This window comes from Lethenteron reissneri, chromosome 17 (assembly GCF_015708825.2).
Source record: "Lethenteron reissneri isolate LAM-NWPU_2019-01 chromosome 17, ASM1570882v1, whole genome shotgun sequence".
Classification (NCBI taxonomy): Eukaryota; Metazoa; Chordata; class Hyperoartia; order Petromyzontiformes; family Petromyzontidae; genus Lethenteron; species Lethenteron reissneri.
Genome location: NC_083795.1, coordinates 8,665,259 through 8,684,266, shown reverse-complemented (window position 1 = coordinate 8,684,266; position 19,008 = coordinate 8,665,259). Strand labels below are relative to the sequence as shown.

Below are 19,008 nucleotides of genomic sequence, written 5' to 3'. Positions count from 1 at the left end.
AAAATCGAGATTTTGGCAAAAGCTTTGGGATACTAGAAAAGTATTTCTTAAGCCGGGACCGTCTTGGCCAAACAAGGACGTTTGGTAGTTTTTATTGGAGACATTCTTAGGTAATTGTTGCCAAAAATCGGCCCCAGCAATGGTTACCACACAATTTTATTTGGTGAAAATATTAAGTTGCCAAATTTGCTGCCCTCAGTGGACAACTGGGATAGACATTCACATGGTCACTCAAAGGTGCAGTCAGCAAACACAGTTCCCACGAAACCGTATTGTTTGGCTAGACAGAACTCTGTTACTGTGCGATTGCCTAATCAGTAAGTAATAGCTGCCCTTATGTTTTCCAAGGGACGATGGCCATGAAGGATTGCTAACATGTCGGCCGAGTGTATCATGGCCTTCAGGATCACTCACAAGGTTGTTGTTTTTAGACAAGATGGGACAGTTGCCATCAGACAGCTGAAAGTGTGGGCCAGTGTTCTTCACAATGTCGTTACTGTGTTTAATATATTTTACAAGTCATTTCACATTCAATGAATCTCATGTAAAGTTTATGCATTGATTTATGGTTAAATAGAGTGATATTAGTAGATAATTAAAATATATATGATTAAAATGTAATGTCAAAATACACAAACACAAACATTTTCATTTAACATATTTGTACCTTTTCTACTGTTTGCCTATTGCACTGTGTATATATTTTAAATATTAAGATAATATTGAAGAAAAGAAACATTTACGTCGAACATGATTTATCAGGCAGAATAAACAAAGAATGTATTTATATATCTGCTGCTATATTTACAAAAGCCATTATGAAAATTGAAATATTAAGATTGATTTTTATTCAAGCTACTGGCTATTAGTAAGCAAAGCAATTTAAAAGGTGATGTATTTATGCCATTAAGTATTGCACTGATGTATTCGATGTATGATGATTGTTAATCATGGTTTTTCGTGAGTCGCATGAGAAGTTGAACTCTATTTTAATCGTGAAAATTAGCTTGCAAACAACTTGATGTATAACTGAGATATATGTTCGTCATCAGTACGACACTGTTCATTGTTAACATCGCTGCGTATGTAACGTGACACTGAACATGCGATTGCCAATTCAATTATGGCAGAAACATTTTTATGTGTACATTTTCTCTTTGTGTGATCATTTGAAGCATCCGAATCACAACTCTTATTTTTATCGGGATAGTTTGTGGTGATAAAATATTCACTTTATTAAACACAAATAGCAAAACATATGAAAAAACGATATATATTTTAATGGTTTTAACAAACAGTTATGTTCTTCTTCCAGTGTAATGGTAGCCAGCGTGAACGTCATTCCGCCTAATTCCTGTGCAGGAAACATTAAAAAAAATACAATATTATAAAACATATTTCATTCTTGCCATATAAATCAATAAAGCAATGCCTCAGCAGCATATCTGTGTATCTCATTAAGGTGTGGTTTTTTTTATCCTAGGGTATAGTATATATGGATATAGCGGTGTACTGGTGGCGCAGTGGTTAGCACCCTGTGTTATGAACCCTGGGTTTCATTCCTGCATACTGCTGTCTTCAGTGGCAAGTAATATCTAAAACCATCTTGGGCACCCCCCTTTACAAACCTGCACTGACCAGCGTGGTTAGCCATGGTCAAACAATACTGGTATGGAGAAGCATTCATTATTAAATTGATTGACGGATAAACATTACAATACATAAACATTGCCTCTGACCAAATCACCCATGTTAACGATCTCGTTTCGATGTTGGAAGCTAAGCAGAGTTGAGTATAGTGCTTGGATGCATGACCACCAAGCAACAACATGATTGCCAGTCGACAGTGGTTGGTAAGATTGAAGACAATACAGTACAGCAAAATCAATCGTTGTACTAAACTTCTATGCTTACACATTTTTGCTACCATACATTTACCACCATGGTATAGTCAAATAACCACAGCCACCTGCACAGGTGTGGTGGAGAAACCCTCATCTAGTAGGGGATTGACAAAAGGCCTGTACAAGTACATACATATTTAAAAAAGCATACCGTCCATAATACAGGTTTGTTTTGTGTCTTAGATCGCGTAAATATAAATGTGTCGTTAAACTCGGCACCACCCGACACAGCCAATGAGTAAGGCTTGTCACGTAAACGGAACATGCCAATGCGTTACTAGTACAGCACACCGGTGTGTTGGGAGAGAGTAAATACACAGCATTGACAATATGAGTACGAGCGTAAAGGAGAGCCGACACAAGATTGCAGGGCTCTCGTCCTTTAATCCTTTTCTTCTATCCACACCTGTCCCCAGCCGTCCCAATATCGTTCCCGCCAAAAGGCCCCCTCTTCCCGCCCGTTCTCTCCTTATATCTCCTCGATCACCCCTCCCACTAACCCTCCTATTGGTGGGAATCCTTCCCGTGACACCCCTACACGAGCATAGCGTGTAAGTTGCGAGCTTACTCACGGTGTTCACAGTGAGGCCCATCCCAACCCACACATTGGCAGTGGTAGCTGCCGGTGAGCAGTGAGCACATTCCTCCATTTGTGCAGGGGTTTGGCAAGCAGGGGCTGGTCGGCTGCTTGGATTCTGCGTGGAAAATGTGTTTGCAAAATTATCGAAAGAAAGCCCCGAGTGAAACTTGATCTGTCGTATTCTTTGGGTCTTTCGGTAAAAGTCTCGTCGATAGGTTCAAAGAAAATAACAAAAAACTACGACGTCTTGATCGCAACACAAGCGTTCGTCATCAGGAAGACGAACGCTTGTGTTGCGATCGAAACGTTGTAGTTTTTTTTTTATATTTTTGGTTATTTTATTTGAACCTATCAACGTGACTTTCTCGAAAGACCCAAAGAATATGACTTCCTGCAGTCACGAAAGCTTTAAGTCAAAATTGAATTGTCATTGTATAATCATTTTCATTGCCGTCTTTCTCCAGTTTTATCACAAGGGTGTCATTGGTGTCATGTCGCGGGATGAATATTCCAAGAGGAGTGGAATGAGGATATAATTTCAGCTGGGACTGTCCAGGTGAGTGACCTTAAAAATACTTTCTCACCCAGCACACCACGTCCACAATGGCTGTCGTTACTAGTCGCGTGCATAGTCCAGTATATGAACGAGCTGGAATTTATTCAGGGAAAATGAAACCATTGGTGTTAGAGAACAGCCCATGTGAGCAGATACCACAGAGATACCACTGAGACCCTTTAAAGCGACCTCTGACCTACAGAGTAGGGGGCAGCACTTTCTCACTATGCCACATAACCGTAACACTAACATTTAGAGTTCTCAGGCTACAGTTTTGTCAAATTAAGTGCAAAGCAAAATCTTGACTTGAAGCTTTCATGACCGCAGGAATTCATATTCTTTGGGTCTTTCGGTAAAGTCACGTAGAACAAAAAAATGTACTAATTTTTTTACAAAAAACTACAACGTTTCGATCACAACACAAGCAATCGTCATGGAAACGTAGTTTTTTAGTAAAAAATGTTTTTACATTTTTTTGTTCTACGTGACTTTACCGAAAGACCCAAAGAATATGCAAAGCAAAATGTTATCCGATGTATATCAGCATGTGGTTTAATCACAAGTGACTGACAGTATTCAAACTCTGCTTCTCAGCAGTGCCAGCTCAGCGATATGACCTCTGAACCATCTGACCACCTTGTCAAATGGACATTTAAATGAAAGCTGTCTCTGGTGTGGACCAATGAGTTTCAAGGACAATGCATATATGATCAGTGTGTTTTTTTTGCATTTTGACCACAAGCATTGTGGTAAATGCAGACGTGATTCCTTGAAAAAAGTTTCAGTTTGGTGTTTTAACATCTTAACACCTATTTTGTTGCCAGAAAAAAGGGGAAAACCCTATTATCAATGCTTTTACACTTAACTTTTACACAGTTTACCAGATACACCAGAAAACTAAGAAATAAATTATTTTATATGAATGTCATTAAATATGACATACATTCATGATGAAATATACCTAAAAAAGTAAACATATATTTTTTATAATGTGCATCTTGTTAAAAAAACGGGATACCTTCACAGATCCTCCAGATGACATTGTCCATGTAGTGCTTTAGCGTGTTGTAGGAAGGGATCGAAATAACATCGCTGGGCTGCGCAGTGATCCAGAGCCTGCGATTGGCATCCCCCACGCTGACGAGGATTACGGACACCCCGTTGCTCAGCAGCGTCGTGACGGGCCCCACGACGTCGTCCGCACTCAGCCCGTCCGTCACCACCACGACGACCTTCCGCACGCCGGGACGAGCTCCCCTGTGCACCGTGAGGAGCTCATCGGCCACGAAGCCGAGTGCTCTCCCGATGAGCGCGAGGCCGCCAAGGAACGGCGCGGTGGACAGCGCTCGCTTCATCCGGCTCTCGCTGTCATATGTGTCCAGGTGGAAGAGCGCGCGCGGTTTGGTGCTGTAAATCACCGCCGCCACCTGAGCGAGGTCACGGTCGATGTCGAATTGCGACACGGAGTCCTTCACAAACTCCTTGACGCTGCTGGAAATTTTGCCGGCCCATGCTTGCAGACGAGTCGAGGACAAAGATGACGTCCAAAGGTCTGGAATAACATCCTGTAGACAAATGTTTATCTGATGATGTTTCGTGTTGTGAAAGACACCAAAACAATGCAATAACAAGCTTTTGTTTTAACATTCATTGTTAAAGATATCTCAATAAGTAATTATACAAATCTTCATCTAAAACATACATGCAACTGGAATTAAATTACAGATAACGTGTACGCTTTTGTGCACTGACAGTCTCACAAAGAGCACGCACTTACGTTGCACATTTATCATACATGACAGCTAAACGAAATGCCAAATAACACACATACACACAATATGTACATAAAATATGTCTACTTTGACTTTAAATTGTCTACTCACAAACATTTCTCCGGGACCGTTAATCATCATCAGACTTTCAGCACCTTGTGAATTGAGACTGCAGATCCGGCTCCTCAGCTCCATCACCTTGTTGTACAAGTCCAGCGGGTCGCTGAAAGGCAGCGCATTCAGCGGCGTCGCAATGCTCTGTAGCTCCGCGCGGACCTGCTCGCTCCCCACAGCGAGGAGGAAAATCTCCCTCTCTCGGGCGAACTGGGCCGGCAGAGCGACCGCGTCGCGCGACCTGGAGTTGGTGAGCACCACCACGGCGTGCGGGACCTCCTGCCTGGAGCCGGTCTCCGCCCTGAACTCCAGCTGGGCCACGTGGGCCAAAGCGCCGCCTGTGTTGGTGTTGCCGCCACGGTACTTGACGGCGTCGATGCTGCGGACGAGGCTCGTGTAGCCGGCATGCTGACCCAAGGTGAACTCCACGTGCACCTGTGTCGGAGTACTGCATGAAGCCGATAAGAATGCTCGGGGAGGTCTGCAGAAGGCTGTGGATGACCCGCTTCACAAAGGCCTTGGCACGAAGGAAGCCCTCGAGGCCCATACTCCACGAGCCATCCACTAGGAAGAGCAGGTCCACGGCACAGCCCACAGCCACGCTTGGCACTGGGCGGTCGGGCGCACGTCCGCCGGGAATGGCAGCCGAATGAGCAGAGAGAAGACTAATAACTTCATCGATATCCATGAATTAATACATGTCACTTGCTCGAAATGCCGTCTGGCAATTATTCCAAAAAAATTATTCAGGACCAACAATGGTTGCCACTGTCCGAGCTTTCTCAGGAATGTCCTCTTTTTGAGGTGGCTATCCTTGGAAACTTGTAAGTCCTCGTGGGGCATTTTTTGGAAATTACATAATAATGCACTGCACAAGACATAACTATTCTGGTGTTGTGACATATTGTTCTTCCCATGATATGCCCAGACTTTTGTACCTCAGAGGTAGCAACCCTCGGACCGACAGACAAATAAGCTAATTTCTTGTTAATAGGAATATTTTGGTGTCAGAAGTAATCATTTATTCTCTAAATTCCCCATGGTAAGTATAAATAAACATCAGACTGTTCCATATGCTACAATAATTCTCTCCAACAGCCAGTGGAAACACAGGGCTACATTAACATTTCGTTGAAAAAGCTGAAACACAATACCTCAACAACTCTACCCATTGTTGGCAATGGAGACATCAATACAGTTTCGCCAGAAATCTCATGAACATTTGTCAAAATTTGTATCTGGCCCAAAGTTGTAACCACAGAGCCCATGGCTTTGTGCTGAAGCCTAGCAATGTTATTTACAAGTGGCTTAATAAAAAAAGACTCGCATTCCACTGTTGTTTTTAATGACGTGCAATGCAATGCATATATTTAATAGTGGACGACTTACCTAAAAACTGGGTCCCACCTTGAAATGAGAACATAACATGATAATGGTTGGCTTTATGGAAGAAATAAAACAGCACCACCTTCTTGCAAAAGCACCCACAGGGACGATTACACACGTGACACGTAATATCTGCCGTGTGCTATGACGCTGTGCAGTGCTTTGGTGCAATTTAATGCGCAACACATCAAAAAAAGTAAAACACCATTCGTATACACACTGCCGGCTACTAAAAGCTTAAATGCGTACTTGCATTGCACTCACCGCAGTCCCTGTGGCTTCCGAACCCAAGGGGGCAGAGGCAGCTGTACGCCTCAACTCCTTCAGCCACACACGTGCCCCCATTCTGACATGGATTGGGGTCACACGGGTCTACGGAGCAAGCGATGACAAATAAAAAAACAAGTACACTACAAAACTGCATCCAAAAATGGAAAAAACATGAACTGCCCTAATGGCTCAGGGAGTCATCCTCTTTGTATTGGAGCACTGAACCAGTGCAATTTTGGGTGCAGGGTTTAAACCGCAATTACTTATGCCCTCACAGGAACATCATCTCATAAAACATAGCTTTTTCACTTAATTCAGTCAGGCTTAGCTCCTAGTGTTAACATTTACAATGTATTGTATAAGTGATACGCGACAAAAATCTCTTTTCACATATCATGGACGCGCGCAACGTACAGCATTCGGTTAGAGAGGTCTTTTGAAGTGACTTCTATTTGTCTTCTAAACCAGTTGTGAAGAGTACATTTTCTGAGACCATTCCTCAAACGTTGTGTTTGGTTACCCATTGACATCTCTCAAATGCTGAACCATTAAGAGGGCCTAATTTCAGCTGGGTCGGTACGGGTCAGCGACCCAGAACACCGCATCAAGTATACCGCTCACTATGGCCTACTGCAGTCTACTGGCAACCCAGAACATTTTCAGTCAGAAATGAAACCCTGGATGATCATATGCAACAACTAATTTGCAGCCCTTTGTAAATCTACTTTTGGAATGAGGGCCTGCCCAAACGATTGTCAGTCGTGGGGTTGTTTGATTAAACTTCCACTGGTCACTTGCGTATGGGAGAGGGGAGGGGAGGGCCCATGACTGGTTGACATATCACTCGTCATCGATGTTAGATGTGGCCGGCAATCAAACTCAGTGCGTTAACCACTCCAGCACCGCTCCACCTGGGACATTATAGGTGCTAAAATAAGTACAATAAAAAGCAAGGATAAAAAGGAAACAATTTTGCTTTCCATACAAATGAATTGGTACATCGTGAACAACATAACGATGTTACAGGTCGTACTCACCTGGGCACAGAGTACGGTAGCACCGACTCTGATGGACGTTACGTATTCTCTTCCACCTGTACACAGTGAAACGTTTTTCTTATTGCGTGTACCATAAACACGCACAATTACAGAGAACTTTGGGCCTCCGGTAGATTTTTAGGGTTGTACCGCGTATTGTTCGGTATATAATAATTATATTTTATATAGCGTCATTCAAGAAATTACATTGCACAACGCTGCACATACATTTTTTAGTTCCGTACACAGATATTGCAAAAACAAAACCCCACTGCTTAGTAAAAAAAAATCCATAACGAGAAAAAAATGCACATAAGAAAAAAATATTCTCAGAGAAAATTCATCTAAATAAATAAATCCGTTCGGCCAATTAGACAATAATGTAAATTCTTTTATTCCAGCGTATGCCAGGACAAATATATAGGCATGATGTCCGACGTTTCGCTCCACGTGCTGGGAGGTTTTTCAGGAGCTGTCAGTTTCATCCCAGATGTTACGTGATGAAGATGCTCCCAGGATGTAGAGCAAAATGTCAGACATCAACGAAAACATACCAGAGTCATATAGCAAAACCGAAAATACCCACGCAGTTGTAAAACAACTTTGATTTATAAAATCAGCTTTAAGCTAATTCTTTGTTGATGTGTTGCGTTGTTTAACTTTATTTTTCCTGCGAAAAAATAACTACACCGGAGTAGGTGAGAGTGACCTCATTTTGATTAATGGAATTAGCCGCGGGCGTCCTGAGTTAAATTTGCTCCCGTGATGGAAAAAAATAGTCCCCTAATGCACACTTATTGCCGTATGGCCTCAAGGTTAAACGATCGCTGGCTTTTTCCGTGCAACACCGAAGGTTTCACGTGTTATATAAGAAATAAAATAATCAAAAAAGAATAAAAACACATTTTGACAACATGAAAACACCTCCATTGATTTTTGTGCTAAATAACTACGTTATCGTACCCATCAAAAATGCATGTGTGCCCCTGCGTGTCGACATCCTTCATTGTGAAGAGACAACCAAAGTAGAAAAAATGAATGTTGATGTCGTCCCTGTGATATATAATAGCTCTGGTTCTGCCTTTGGCGCCGCGTTGCTACTGCGGCCATGTACACGGGCTCGTCCTTGCACTACCTTTGGTCGTCAAGTTAAAATCAGAATGACGGAGAAACATCTTTCAAAGCACTGCTGGTAGTATGACGACGACGATGATGATGACGATGGAGACGTCTATCAATCAATAAACAAAAAATATGATGACGTTGATGATATTGATGATTTTTTAAAATATTGTAAGTTTAGCCATCTGCCAATATTTGTCTTGAGAGAGCGATCACAACCAACCAATCAAACCCGTTAAATCCCTGTGTCCGATCTCCAGACGAGGTCACGTGATCCGCAAAAACTTAGGGCAGCATTTTTAGAAAGGGGAAATATTTAATGCAGATTTTTTCCGAATTGCTCATCTTCGTTCCTACTTTGGGTAATTGAGTTGTACTGCACAATAACAAACATCTTTCAATAAATCGATAGTAGAGTAATACGTGTACATGTTGTCAATCCACTGCTGGATGAGGGCTATTCTATGTCGTGAAAGTAATGGGGGTTATTTAAGCAGACTTCACTACGCTGGTCAGTGTAGACATTGAAGCATAGTTGCACTGACCTCTGCTTCCCACAATGTAGCCCCATAGCAGCCTATAATACTTTTTTTGATGCATGACTGTCCCATATTTCATACATTATCCATGATCACCCCTGCATTGCTTCCATGATGTGACAGGATTGGGCACTTTCCAAGTTATTTGATCATCAGTACAAGTATGACAGGTAAAGGTGCAGTCCTGAAATTCCTTGTTCACGCCACTGCTGGCGGGTCTCTGCTACAAAAAGCTCTAGAGATACCTCTCTAGAGTGGTATTTGGCCTACTCTTCTACGCTGGCCAGACTTCTTGGAGAATATAGCCTTATAACAGTGCACAAATACACGTTTCCTCAGTATATGGCATGTACGTGCTTACGCGTAGTATGGACAGAAAGTCGCATACGGCTTCCCGGAGAGTTGTCCTCTTTTGCCCTTCCAGCAGGCGTGACTGCCGCGATATTCCTGCACGGACTCCACGCTCGTGCGCAGACAAATGCGTGACTCCACCTTGCAGGCTGACAGCGAGGCACAAGCACCCGCCAGGGGCTCGCGCACATCCAAGCGATTCATTTGAAACATTTCATTATATAACATTTATTATTATTAAATGTGGAATATAGTAATGCATCAACCGCCTCCGTCTATAACTTTCTAGCCTCCCCCACACAAAAATGTTGCAGTCGTAATTTAAAGCGTTACCTATAATGGATGAATGATGGATAAAAGTATTCGATTTTTCAGATCTGCGATTCAATTATGTCGTACAGGAGACCAAATATAGCTGTTAGGGTTCGTGTTCTCCAATTTTCTACGTCCAGTTTTTATAACAAATTTTTGTTAACATTTTTTGCCCTCTTTCCCAATTTGAACCTGATTGTGCACTGTGTCATGCAATGAGATGAAAAATCCTTCCAGATCTGGCAGAGCAGTGCAGCCCTTCATGCTAGAAAACGACCCACCCAATCGAGCTCTGGTCTACACAGCAGGGAGCAGCACATCGCTCATTGCACGGTGATGGAAGCGATATTTTTTATTTCTCTTGAGTGTAATCAAGTTTAATGTGGCGTGATATTTGTGCATTGGTGACTGGGCTGACACAATTAACTCACTAAATACACTTATGAAACCAGTTTAATTATAGATGGCACATGGAATCGAACTCAAGAATTCAACAGTGCTAGCACCTCAGTCACACTTAAAACTACGTGCACAAATTCGCCGCATTATTAAAGTGCGATGTGTCTGTTCACAGGTAATAAGCATATGGAAGGTGTGCATATTCAGAATTAGAAGGTGTGAAACAAAATTAGCAATGCACTTGCTATATACAGTAATGAGAAAAAGGTGTTAATGCTATACCATTATTAAGCCGCAGAAATAACAAATAATGGCCCAAGTGATTATAATTATAGATTTAAAGTACCTATATTATTACATTATCGAATACAAATAGTCCTCATCTTCTGCCACTAAGCAAAAAACACAATATAAAAAGTAATCCAATACGGTGTAACAACATTACGCGCGTACTTTCCATTTGTGAAAAAGCCGATTATTCTCTGCTTTGTAAAAAGAAAAAGAAATCCAATAATGTGAACACTTAAAGCAATGGCCTAAAACAGACTGGAGGATCGCAACGCACAAATGTCCTGATTTTATTTTTTATCTCGCATTTATCTACCAACTGTCTATTACTCCCCCAAAGCAGGAGACCTTTTAAGTTGGTAGAGCTCTTTGCACAAAAACTTTCATAACAACACTGTCTGTACTCACAACACAGAGCAACACAAGCACTATAAAGATATATTTCAGAGATTCACCCAGGGAGCGGTAGAAGGGGTTTATCAGCAAAACCACAATGCTAGGTAAAACATTGTAACAAAGAACGTGCTTACTTTTTAACATTCCGCTTTCCCTGATAAACAAAATAATATATTTGCATATTTGCACATGACGCAAAAACTTAATTTGATCGGCTCTGTCAAGCGGTGAACGGTTAAGAGTTCAGAATTGACATCGTGCCGAATGCGACAATCTAACCCAAAAATAACCGAATTATTTACTACTATAATGAGCCAAGAATGTCTGTGTGTCCCGCGCATGACGTCACTCCACATCGGCCAGCTCCCCTCATTAATAATCATGAACAGGTGACGTTCTCCACATGGACCCCCCCTCATTAATAATCATGAGCGGGTGACGTCACTCCACATGCAGCACCCCCCCCCCTCATTAATAATCATGTGCAGGTGACGTCACTCCACATCGAACAGCTCCCTATATTGATAATCATGAAGAGGTGACGTTTTCCAAATGGACACCGCTCTATCATTGATTAATTAGATGTTGACGTCACTCCACATGGGGGGGGGGGCGAGGCGCCTCCTCCCCCCTCCTCGGCGTCAACTTACAACCCTCACTACGAAGGCAGAACCCTCACGTCACGTGATCTCCGTAACGCTGTTGAGACACCGAAGTAAAAAGGACGTCATGATGAACAATGGATTATAACCTTTAAATGAAAGAAGTCAGTGTCACCGCGGCCTTACAAATTGCACACGAATTGATGCAATGAATATCACGTCGCGGTCTGCTTTTCGCTTGCAAGTTTCAGATTTACTGAAATACACCCGTCGTCCTTGGACGGGCAAAAGGCTAGTGAGTCATAATAGTGGTCGTGAAAGCCTACGTATAAAATTAACAGGAGACATTATTCCCTCCCCCCCTCCCCTCCAACAACCTTTACTGGATACGCCACTGAAACCCATCTCATCGCATTTCCATTGGAGTCAATAAAAGCGTGCGTAAGGTACTTACACGGGTGCACATCCGAGCACACGGTGGCCTGTGTGAGCGTTGTGTAAAGGCCATTGAGTGCGTCGTTGTAATGCTCCGCGTAGAACACGTGCATGTCATCGGGGTCACTCGCCATTCTATTTAATTCTTCCCACCTACAGCATGGGACAACGGCCGTGTGCAGAATAAAAAAAAATCTTCATCACCATGCAAGCACTTCAAACGTTCTTCACGTATCTCAAATATCGCTCATTTTTAATGCCACTACCCCACCATACGTTTTAACACATTCTCAATCAAAGTGTCACGGTCGACGGCAATGCAATGAAAACCATCAAACTGGGATGATAAATAAAATAAACGAACCCGAGTGAGGTCTCTCCACAGATGTATTGGTCTATCAGCCCATTGGGCAAATGCTGATGGTTATGTTATAATCTTCAGCGTTTGTCTAATGGACACAGACTCTGGGTCGATTTCGATTTTTCTGGGTCTCATCGGCAGCGTTAGAATTTTGGGAACAAGTACTGCTGGTTGCGACGCATTATGCCTTACCCTAGAATTTTCACTACAGTGCAGAATGAGCTTTAATACAACATTAAACATGAACTCGTACAGCCCATTAATCAATCCAGTGCTGTATGATGGCCTCACCACGCCTTGCGAGTCATGGCATATATTTGAGTCAGTGGCAGTATTCTTTGGTTATTTCGGTAAAGTCGGTACCTGTGTTGCCCGCTGTGTGTATCTTGGTGATATCTGTCTGCTTATATGTCTGTCTATAATTTTTTCTGGTTAGATTTTATGTCGCTATTTCATTATACCTGATGATGATTGCTTGTGTTGCAATCGAAACGTCGTATGCTATTATTTAATTGATTATTTTTTCTTTATACGTGACTTTACCGAAAGAACCAAAGAATAATTCCTGCAGTCACGAAAGCTCCAAAGTTAAGATTAGTCAGTGGCAGGTTGATATAGGCGGGGAGTATAGGCTCAGGAGCATAGCGGTAAGGTACAACAATAGATATTATCGCATTGCCATCTACTGCCCACCACATAGCCCTGGAGCCCCTACAATAGCCTGTGTTGTGCACGAAGGTCACCCATTCCAGTACTATCCAGACTCAGCTCTGCTCTGCTTAGCCGGGTTGATATACTACTACTAAAACACAGCTCTCTCATTGACATGCTAATTTCTCTGTCCAGCAGACCCACCTCTCTCTCTGCCCCCCCCCCCCCCATCTTTCTATTTAAGGCCTTGGCACAGAGGCGTTGGGTCTCTGTGTGTCTTTGTTGTGTCTCTCTCTGTGTCCCTGTTGTGTGTCTCTCTCTGTGTGTCTCTGTGTCGTCTCTCTCTGCTTGTGTGTCTGTCTGTGTATCTCCGTGTCTGTTTTTGTCTCTCTCTCAAATTTAGCAATCTTTGGAAGAACGTAACCACCAGGTAAGGCGCTGACTGTTGTGTTAGCCGACTCTCTGTGTTGTATTGCATTGTTCCTCAAAGTTCACTAGGTTTGTTTACTACTTGATGACCATTCATATTCTTAGGTTTTTTCGGTAAAGTCACGTAGGTAAAAAAAATACAATTAATAAAAGTAAAATAAAAATATTTTACTTTTATTAATTAAAAAAAATAAAAATTATAAAAGTAAATAAAAATATTTTACTTTTATTAATTTCAATTTTTTACCTACGTGACTTTACCGAAAAAACAGAAGAATATGAATCCTTGCAGTCACGAAAGCTTAAAATCTAGAACTGATGACGATTGCTTGTTTTGCAATCGAAACGTCGTATTCTATTATTGAATTTATTTTCTTTCTACGTGACTTTACCGAAAGAACCAAAGAGCAATACTACTACTACATTAAATATGCATCTCCAAATTATGAATGCCCGTTCATAGAAGGTCAACGAGGTGTTCTGGCAGGACGCACGCAGGGTGGCGGATCCCGACGGCGAACACGGTCAGGCCGCTGTTGCGCGCGTGCTTTGCAGCCAACGTCGCGTTGTCCTGAGACTTGCCGTCCGTGAGCAGGACCAGGATCTTGGGGATGCCCTCTCGACCGCCCGGGAAGCCCTTACGCAGCACGTACTTGATGCTTCGCCCCGTCTCTGTACCACCCCCACTGGCAGTGCACAAGCCACGTGATATACACGTGTAAGGCATACAACATAATTCTAATAATAACCATCAGCATCATTTCATAGTTATTGCTTTTTTCGGTAAAGTCACGTAGGTAAAAAATTAAAATAAATTATATCACGACGTTTCGGAGGCAACAGAAGCTTCCGTCTTCAGGTGGAACCGTCACAGCAAATTTACTGTATCACTTGATTTTTTACCTACGTGACTTTACCGAAAAAACCAAAGAGTATGAATTCTTGCAGTCACGAAAACCTTAAATCTAGAATTCATCTCATAGTTCTTTGTGAATCCACTGCTCGCTGAAGTCCCAACGTGTCGGACATGCGGGTTGCTTGATCATGTTTCAACATGCCTTTGTTGTCCTGTCCGGCACCTCCAATAAGCACGGTTAGCTATGTACGGTGCAATAGAAGTATAACAACATACATACATTCATATATGTTGGTCAGTACTGATTGGTGAAGGTGGTTCCCAGGACTGATTCAGATGTCGCTCACATTATCATACACGCAAACTTGCACACTAACGCACACTCACAAAGATCCCCTTTGTATCTTACACAGGCTGTCAGATTCAGTGCCGTTAGCGAGCGCATATTAAGGCCGTTGTAGCACATACTTGGATGGTATGGCCATAACTTTGCCCAGCTGCCTTTGTCTTCTCAGTGCGTATGTATTCAAACCACACCAAGTACTAATTTTATAGCTGAGTCGACCTTAGGGAGGCCCAGGCCCAGTTCAGACAATCATCACTGACATTAATCGTGCCAGGCAACCCAACTCAGGTTGCTGTGTTCCATAGCACGGTGCGCTAACCACGATTCCACTGCTCACTGCGCGTGTACTCGTTCCACGATTTCATTCTGATTATTTATACTAAACCGTAATTTATATTAATAACGTACATAAACAGAATATTGTGGCATATGAACAAATTACTAAACGAGATAATGATAGAATTCCGAAGTATGAACAACACGAAACTCACCGGAATGCTATTCTTGCTATAGCTTCCTTTGCTTCCTCTCTCGTAGGATACACATCCAGAGCAAACTCCAGCCTGGGCTTGGAGCTGTACTGAACGATGCCAAGTTGCACCTGTAGTGAGTGACACATTCAATTGTCATCTTAAAGACAAAAAACGCTGCGCGATGCACAATTTACCCCAAATTCAACTCTTACCATAAACCATATTTTGCCCCGACTTGAAAGCAGAAAATAAATCACAAACGGCAGTTTATTTGTCCATGAAACTTCAAGAGATAATAGTGAAGTAATGAAGAGTAATTATGTCATGGCTTTGAGGCTGCCGACTGACCATTTGGACGTTGGCTCGTCGGGCACCACAGGCAGTGATTGACATGACCTCCAAACAATCAACCCCCCGTGCCCAGCATTCCTTTCAATGCGGGATACCCAGGCGCCGCAAGATTGCACCTGGCTGAGAGGTGTTTGCTCAGTTCATTAAATCATCCACCCGGTTTGCCCTGTGGGAAAGCGCCCATCATGCAGAGTACACATGATCTCACCCGATCCGGATTGATGTCAAGCATATTGCAGAGGTTGGAGGCGAAGTGCTTCGAGCGTTCAAAGCTGACTTTTCCAATACTGTATGAACCGTCCATTAGCAGCAGGATGTCCACAGCGGCAGAGCATTGCACCACTGGGAGACAGAGGCAATGACAACATTGAGAAGCAATGGCTTCACTGTATCCGCTTGAGCATCATTTAGTTTAGCAATGTCGATGGAATAGTGCGTTAGCTTCACAACATTATCTTTATTTCACTTCTTTAAAAGCTAATGGCCATGCCAGCAGCACACTCGTGTAATTAAAATAAAATCGTCCACACAGATATATAGTTTCTTTAATTAACGTCCGTAATAATCTGTTTTAATTGCTTTTTTGCCAGAGATAGGAAGAGAGAGCTGTGGTGCATTAGGCTACGTGTAATATGTCTTCATTAAGAGCCGTTGACCTACACTTTCCAGACATGTCGATTTGTATTATGGTCTCTCGGTCTGCAACCAGCACCTGCATGGAGATGGCTGGAGACACTGAGAAAAGATCAGGGAGACCCGTGTAGGTTATGTGTATCGCAAGGCATACTTTTCAGGCTAATATTAATCCATCTACATATAAATATAAAATCACATTTCCAGGAAAGCATTGCGAACATAATATATTATACTGTGACAATGTTAGTTCAAAGTGAACAGCATCATTTTTTTTTCATTTTCAATACCAACACACACATTTTCAGCCTCGGTATTTGGTATTTTATAGGGATTCAAACATATTTCAGTTGGCGTTTCCATGTTCAAACAGCACATGTCATAACGTACTTTAATTCCTGGTACAAGTGATGAGCAATATAGACAATATATCTAACTTATTTCATAAACTATACATGACAGCATAGTAAACTGAAACGCCACAAGGACAGAAGAATGACATGTTGGCTAATGTATTTAAAGTAGCCATTATCCAATAATACATGAACATATTTATATTAAAACGAGCGTCTAAAAAAATTGTTCTTACCCTGTAAAACCAACAGGATCATCATTACCAAAAGGGTTGGCATTTCTGTTGTCCTTCTCCCGCAGCTCCGATTAGCACGGTTGGCTACGTACGGTGCGAAAGAAGTTCAACACACATACATTGCGTCGTTGATGGTCTTCACACTCTGGAGAACGGAGAAAAAAGGTCAAACAGATTCGCGAAATGTATTTAGTCTCTGCAGTAGCAGCAGCAATAGCCGTAGTCACTATTTGCTCATTCATACCATTAGACAACTCGTAATTATGCTATCTCAAACACTTTCTCAAGGAGCTGGCCACTGATAAGTGGAACTTTAAGATAACGGGTCGGGCAAAGGCTTCGAGACTTTCATAAGAAATTGTTCACCTAATCAGAGCAGCTTTAAGATGACCGGCAAAACCTCAGTGGCAGATAGTGGAAAGAGCCTGGCGATATGCGTGCTGGGTGTGGGAACCTCCCTTCGTTTTTACTTTTTAGCCTCAGGTGTGTGTCTTCATTGGACCTACAGTGTTGAGTTTGTGTTCATGCTTACTGTATCTGTGTTGCCACTATGCGTTGCTCATTATTTATGCCCCTTTGCTTTTGAGCCGATTTACGCATTCCCCTCGAACTCACAAAGTTCCGGTGCTTTGATAAGACGCGAGTGATAACGCTGTACAAGAATAGTAGCGAGATAGAGCCGTGCGATTTATCGCGCCTTCCATTTGCAGGAGAGACTGTTGTCAACAAAAATAAATTATTGAATTCTAGTCTGTTCCCCAGATCAATAAGTCAAAGACAAAGTGTGCTATTTAAAACCATAGACATTTATCGCGCTTCAGCAATCTCGGCGGAGCCAAAGTGAAAACAACACCAGCACTTGTAAACACAACCTGCTGTGGTCATCAGTGCCCTTCTAGCATTGCGTCATGGCACTTAGACATGCACACTAAGTTCCCTATCAAAACACGATTTTTAATATGACAAGCTGTAAGAGTGCAGCAGCAGCAGCATAACATAATTTGTTTTCGCTCTTCTTTTAGTTTAGATTACTGTTACAAATACATTGAGTGTGCTGGTACATACCTCCAGTGTCCAGCCAGCTCACGGCAGCTTGTCTTTTCGCCCGTCTGTGGATGCCTCAAGGTGCGCACACATTCTTTTCCACGCCTATCCCTATCGTTAAGTTGCCATTTATTATTATTACTACACACATACCTTGCAGTATTTAATACCTCGTTTGCTGTTTGATTCTTACACTGGCATTACACCCCATTCTCGTGTCCTGTACTAGTTACGTCCAGTGAATCAATCGTACAACTTGACATGGCGTCATCATTAGCAGCCAGGATTAATCCACTGATGGGTGAATGTCTTACGAAGCCGTTGTAATTCCTAACGATTCTGCGATGTAAAAATCCACATAGTGCCTGCACCTGAGATGATTTCTTTGCTCCACCGCCAAGGCAGACATTTCCTCGGGCAAGTTCCATCCTTTGACTGCCACTCCATCATTATTCTCCACCATTCCTATGAAAGTGTGCAGGACACGCAAATTTGTATGTGTGGCATTCAGCTCAGATCTAGTGTCTTTTTTTTTAAGAACTGTGGATGTTATATACCACCGCTTGCCTATGTCTTCGCACAGAACTCTCTGATCAATATTGTTAATATACAGTAATTCAGTCACCTGTGACTGGCAGCCAGTTGAAGTGCACTGCAGTACATGTACCGCCTACATGTAAAGAAGCCATGGTGTTGAGTATGCCTGGTTCTAAAAAACTAAAGAAGTAGAAATTCTTGTTTTTTTCTTCACTTGAAACACGTGTCTTGCTGTTCCAACTGTTAAGTGGTGCACGGGTAATTCCAGTGCTGCTAAAATAAGCAACCTCAAGGGCAGATTATCTTGGTCTCATGTTTTCACTTGTCTCGAAGGGGGAATTGGAATGTGCACATTTACAGCATAATGAAGAGGACCAGTGAAATTATTTGACAACCCCAAAAGCTTAAAATTTTTAAATGTATACTTTAATTGATATTCATATCCGCACGAGCTTATGGAAATTAAACACTGAAAACAAATACAATTTACATCTGGAAGTTAATATAAGTTTGATATTTCGGGTTCGGCTGCGAACTCTTTGTGAGTTGAAGTGAGGAATCCCACCTGTTCTACACTTATATGTTATCGTCTGCATCCTGGTTATCCTGTCAGCCCCCAGGACTCATGTGAAGAACACACTCGGATTACAAGGCGTTCGGAAAAACCTGCGTGCT

At 42.3% G+C, this 19,008-nt stretch overlaps 1 protein-coding gene across 1 annotated transcript; it reads right to left on the bottom strand.

Annotated features, from left to right (window-relative positions):
- Positions 1-58: 58 nt before the first annotated feature.
- VWA2 (von Willebrand factor A domain containing 2) lies at positions 59-18,459 on the bottom strand. The gene is given in 17 exon segments (XM_061553034.1): positions 59-1,354; positions 2,477-2,599; positions 4,059-4,530; positions 4,532-4,605; positions 4,968-5,361; positions 5,363-5,535; positions 6,316-6,333; positions 6,577-6,684; positions 7,620-7,675; positions 9,642-9,780; positions 12,083-12,216; positions 13,999-14,190; positions 15,198-15,307; positions 15,739-15,872; positions 16,191-16,265; positions 16,753-16,897; positions 17,818-18,459. Coding segments are annotated over 16 exon segments (2,301 nt in total). The 5' UTR covers positions 16,796-16,897; positions 17,818-18,459; the 3' UTR covers positions 59-1,298.
- Positions 18,460-19,008: the final 549 nt, after the last annotated feature.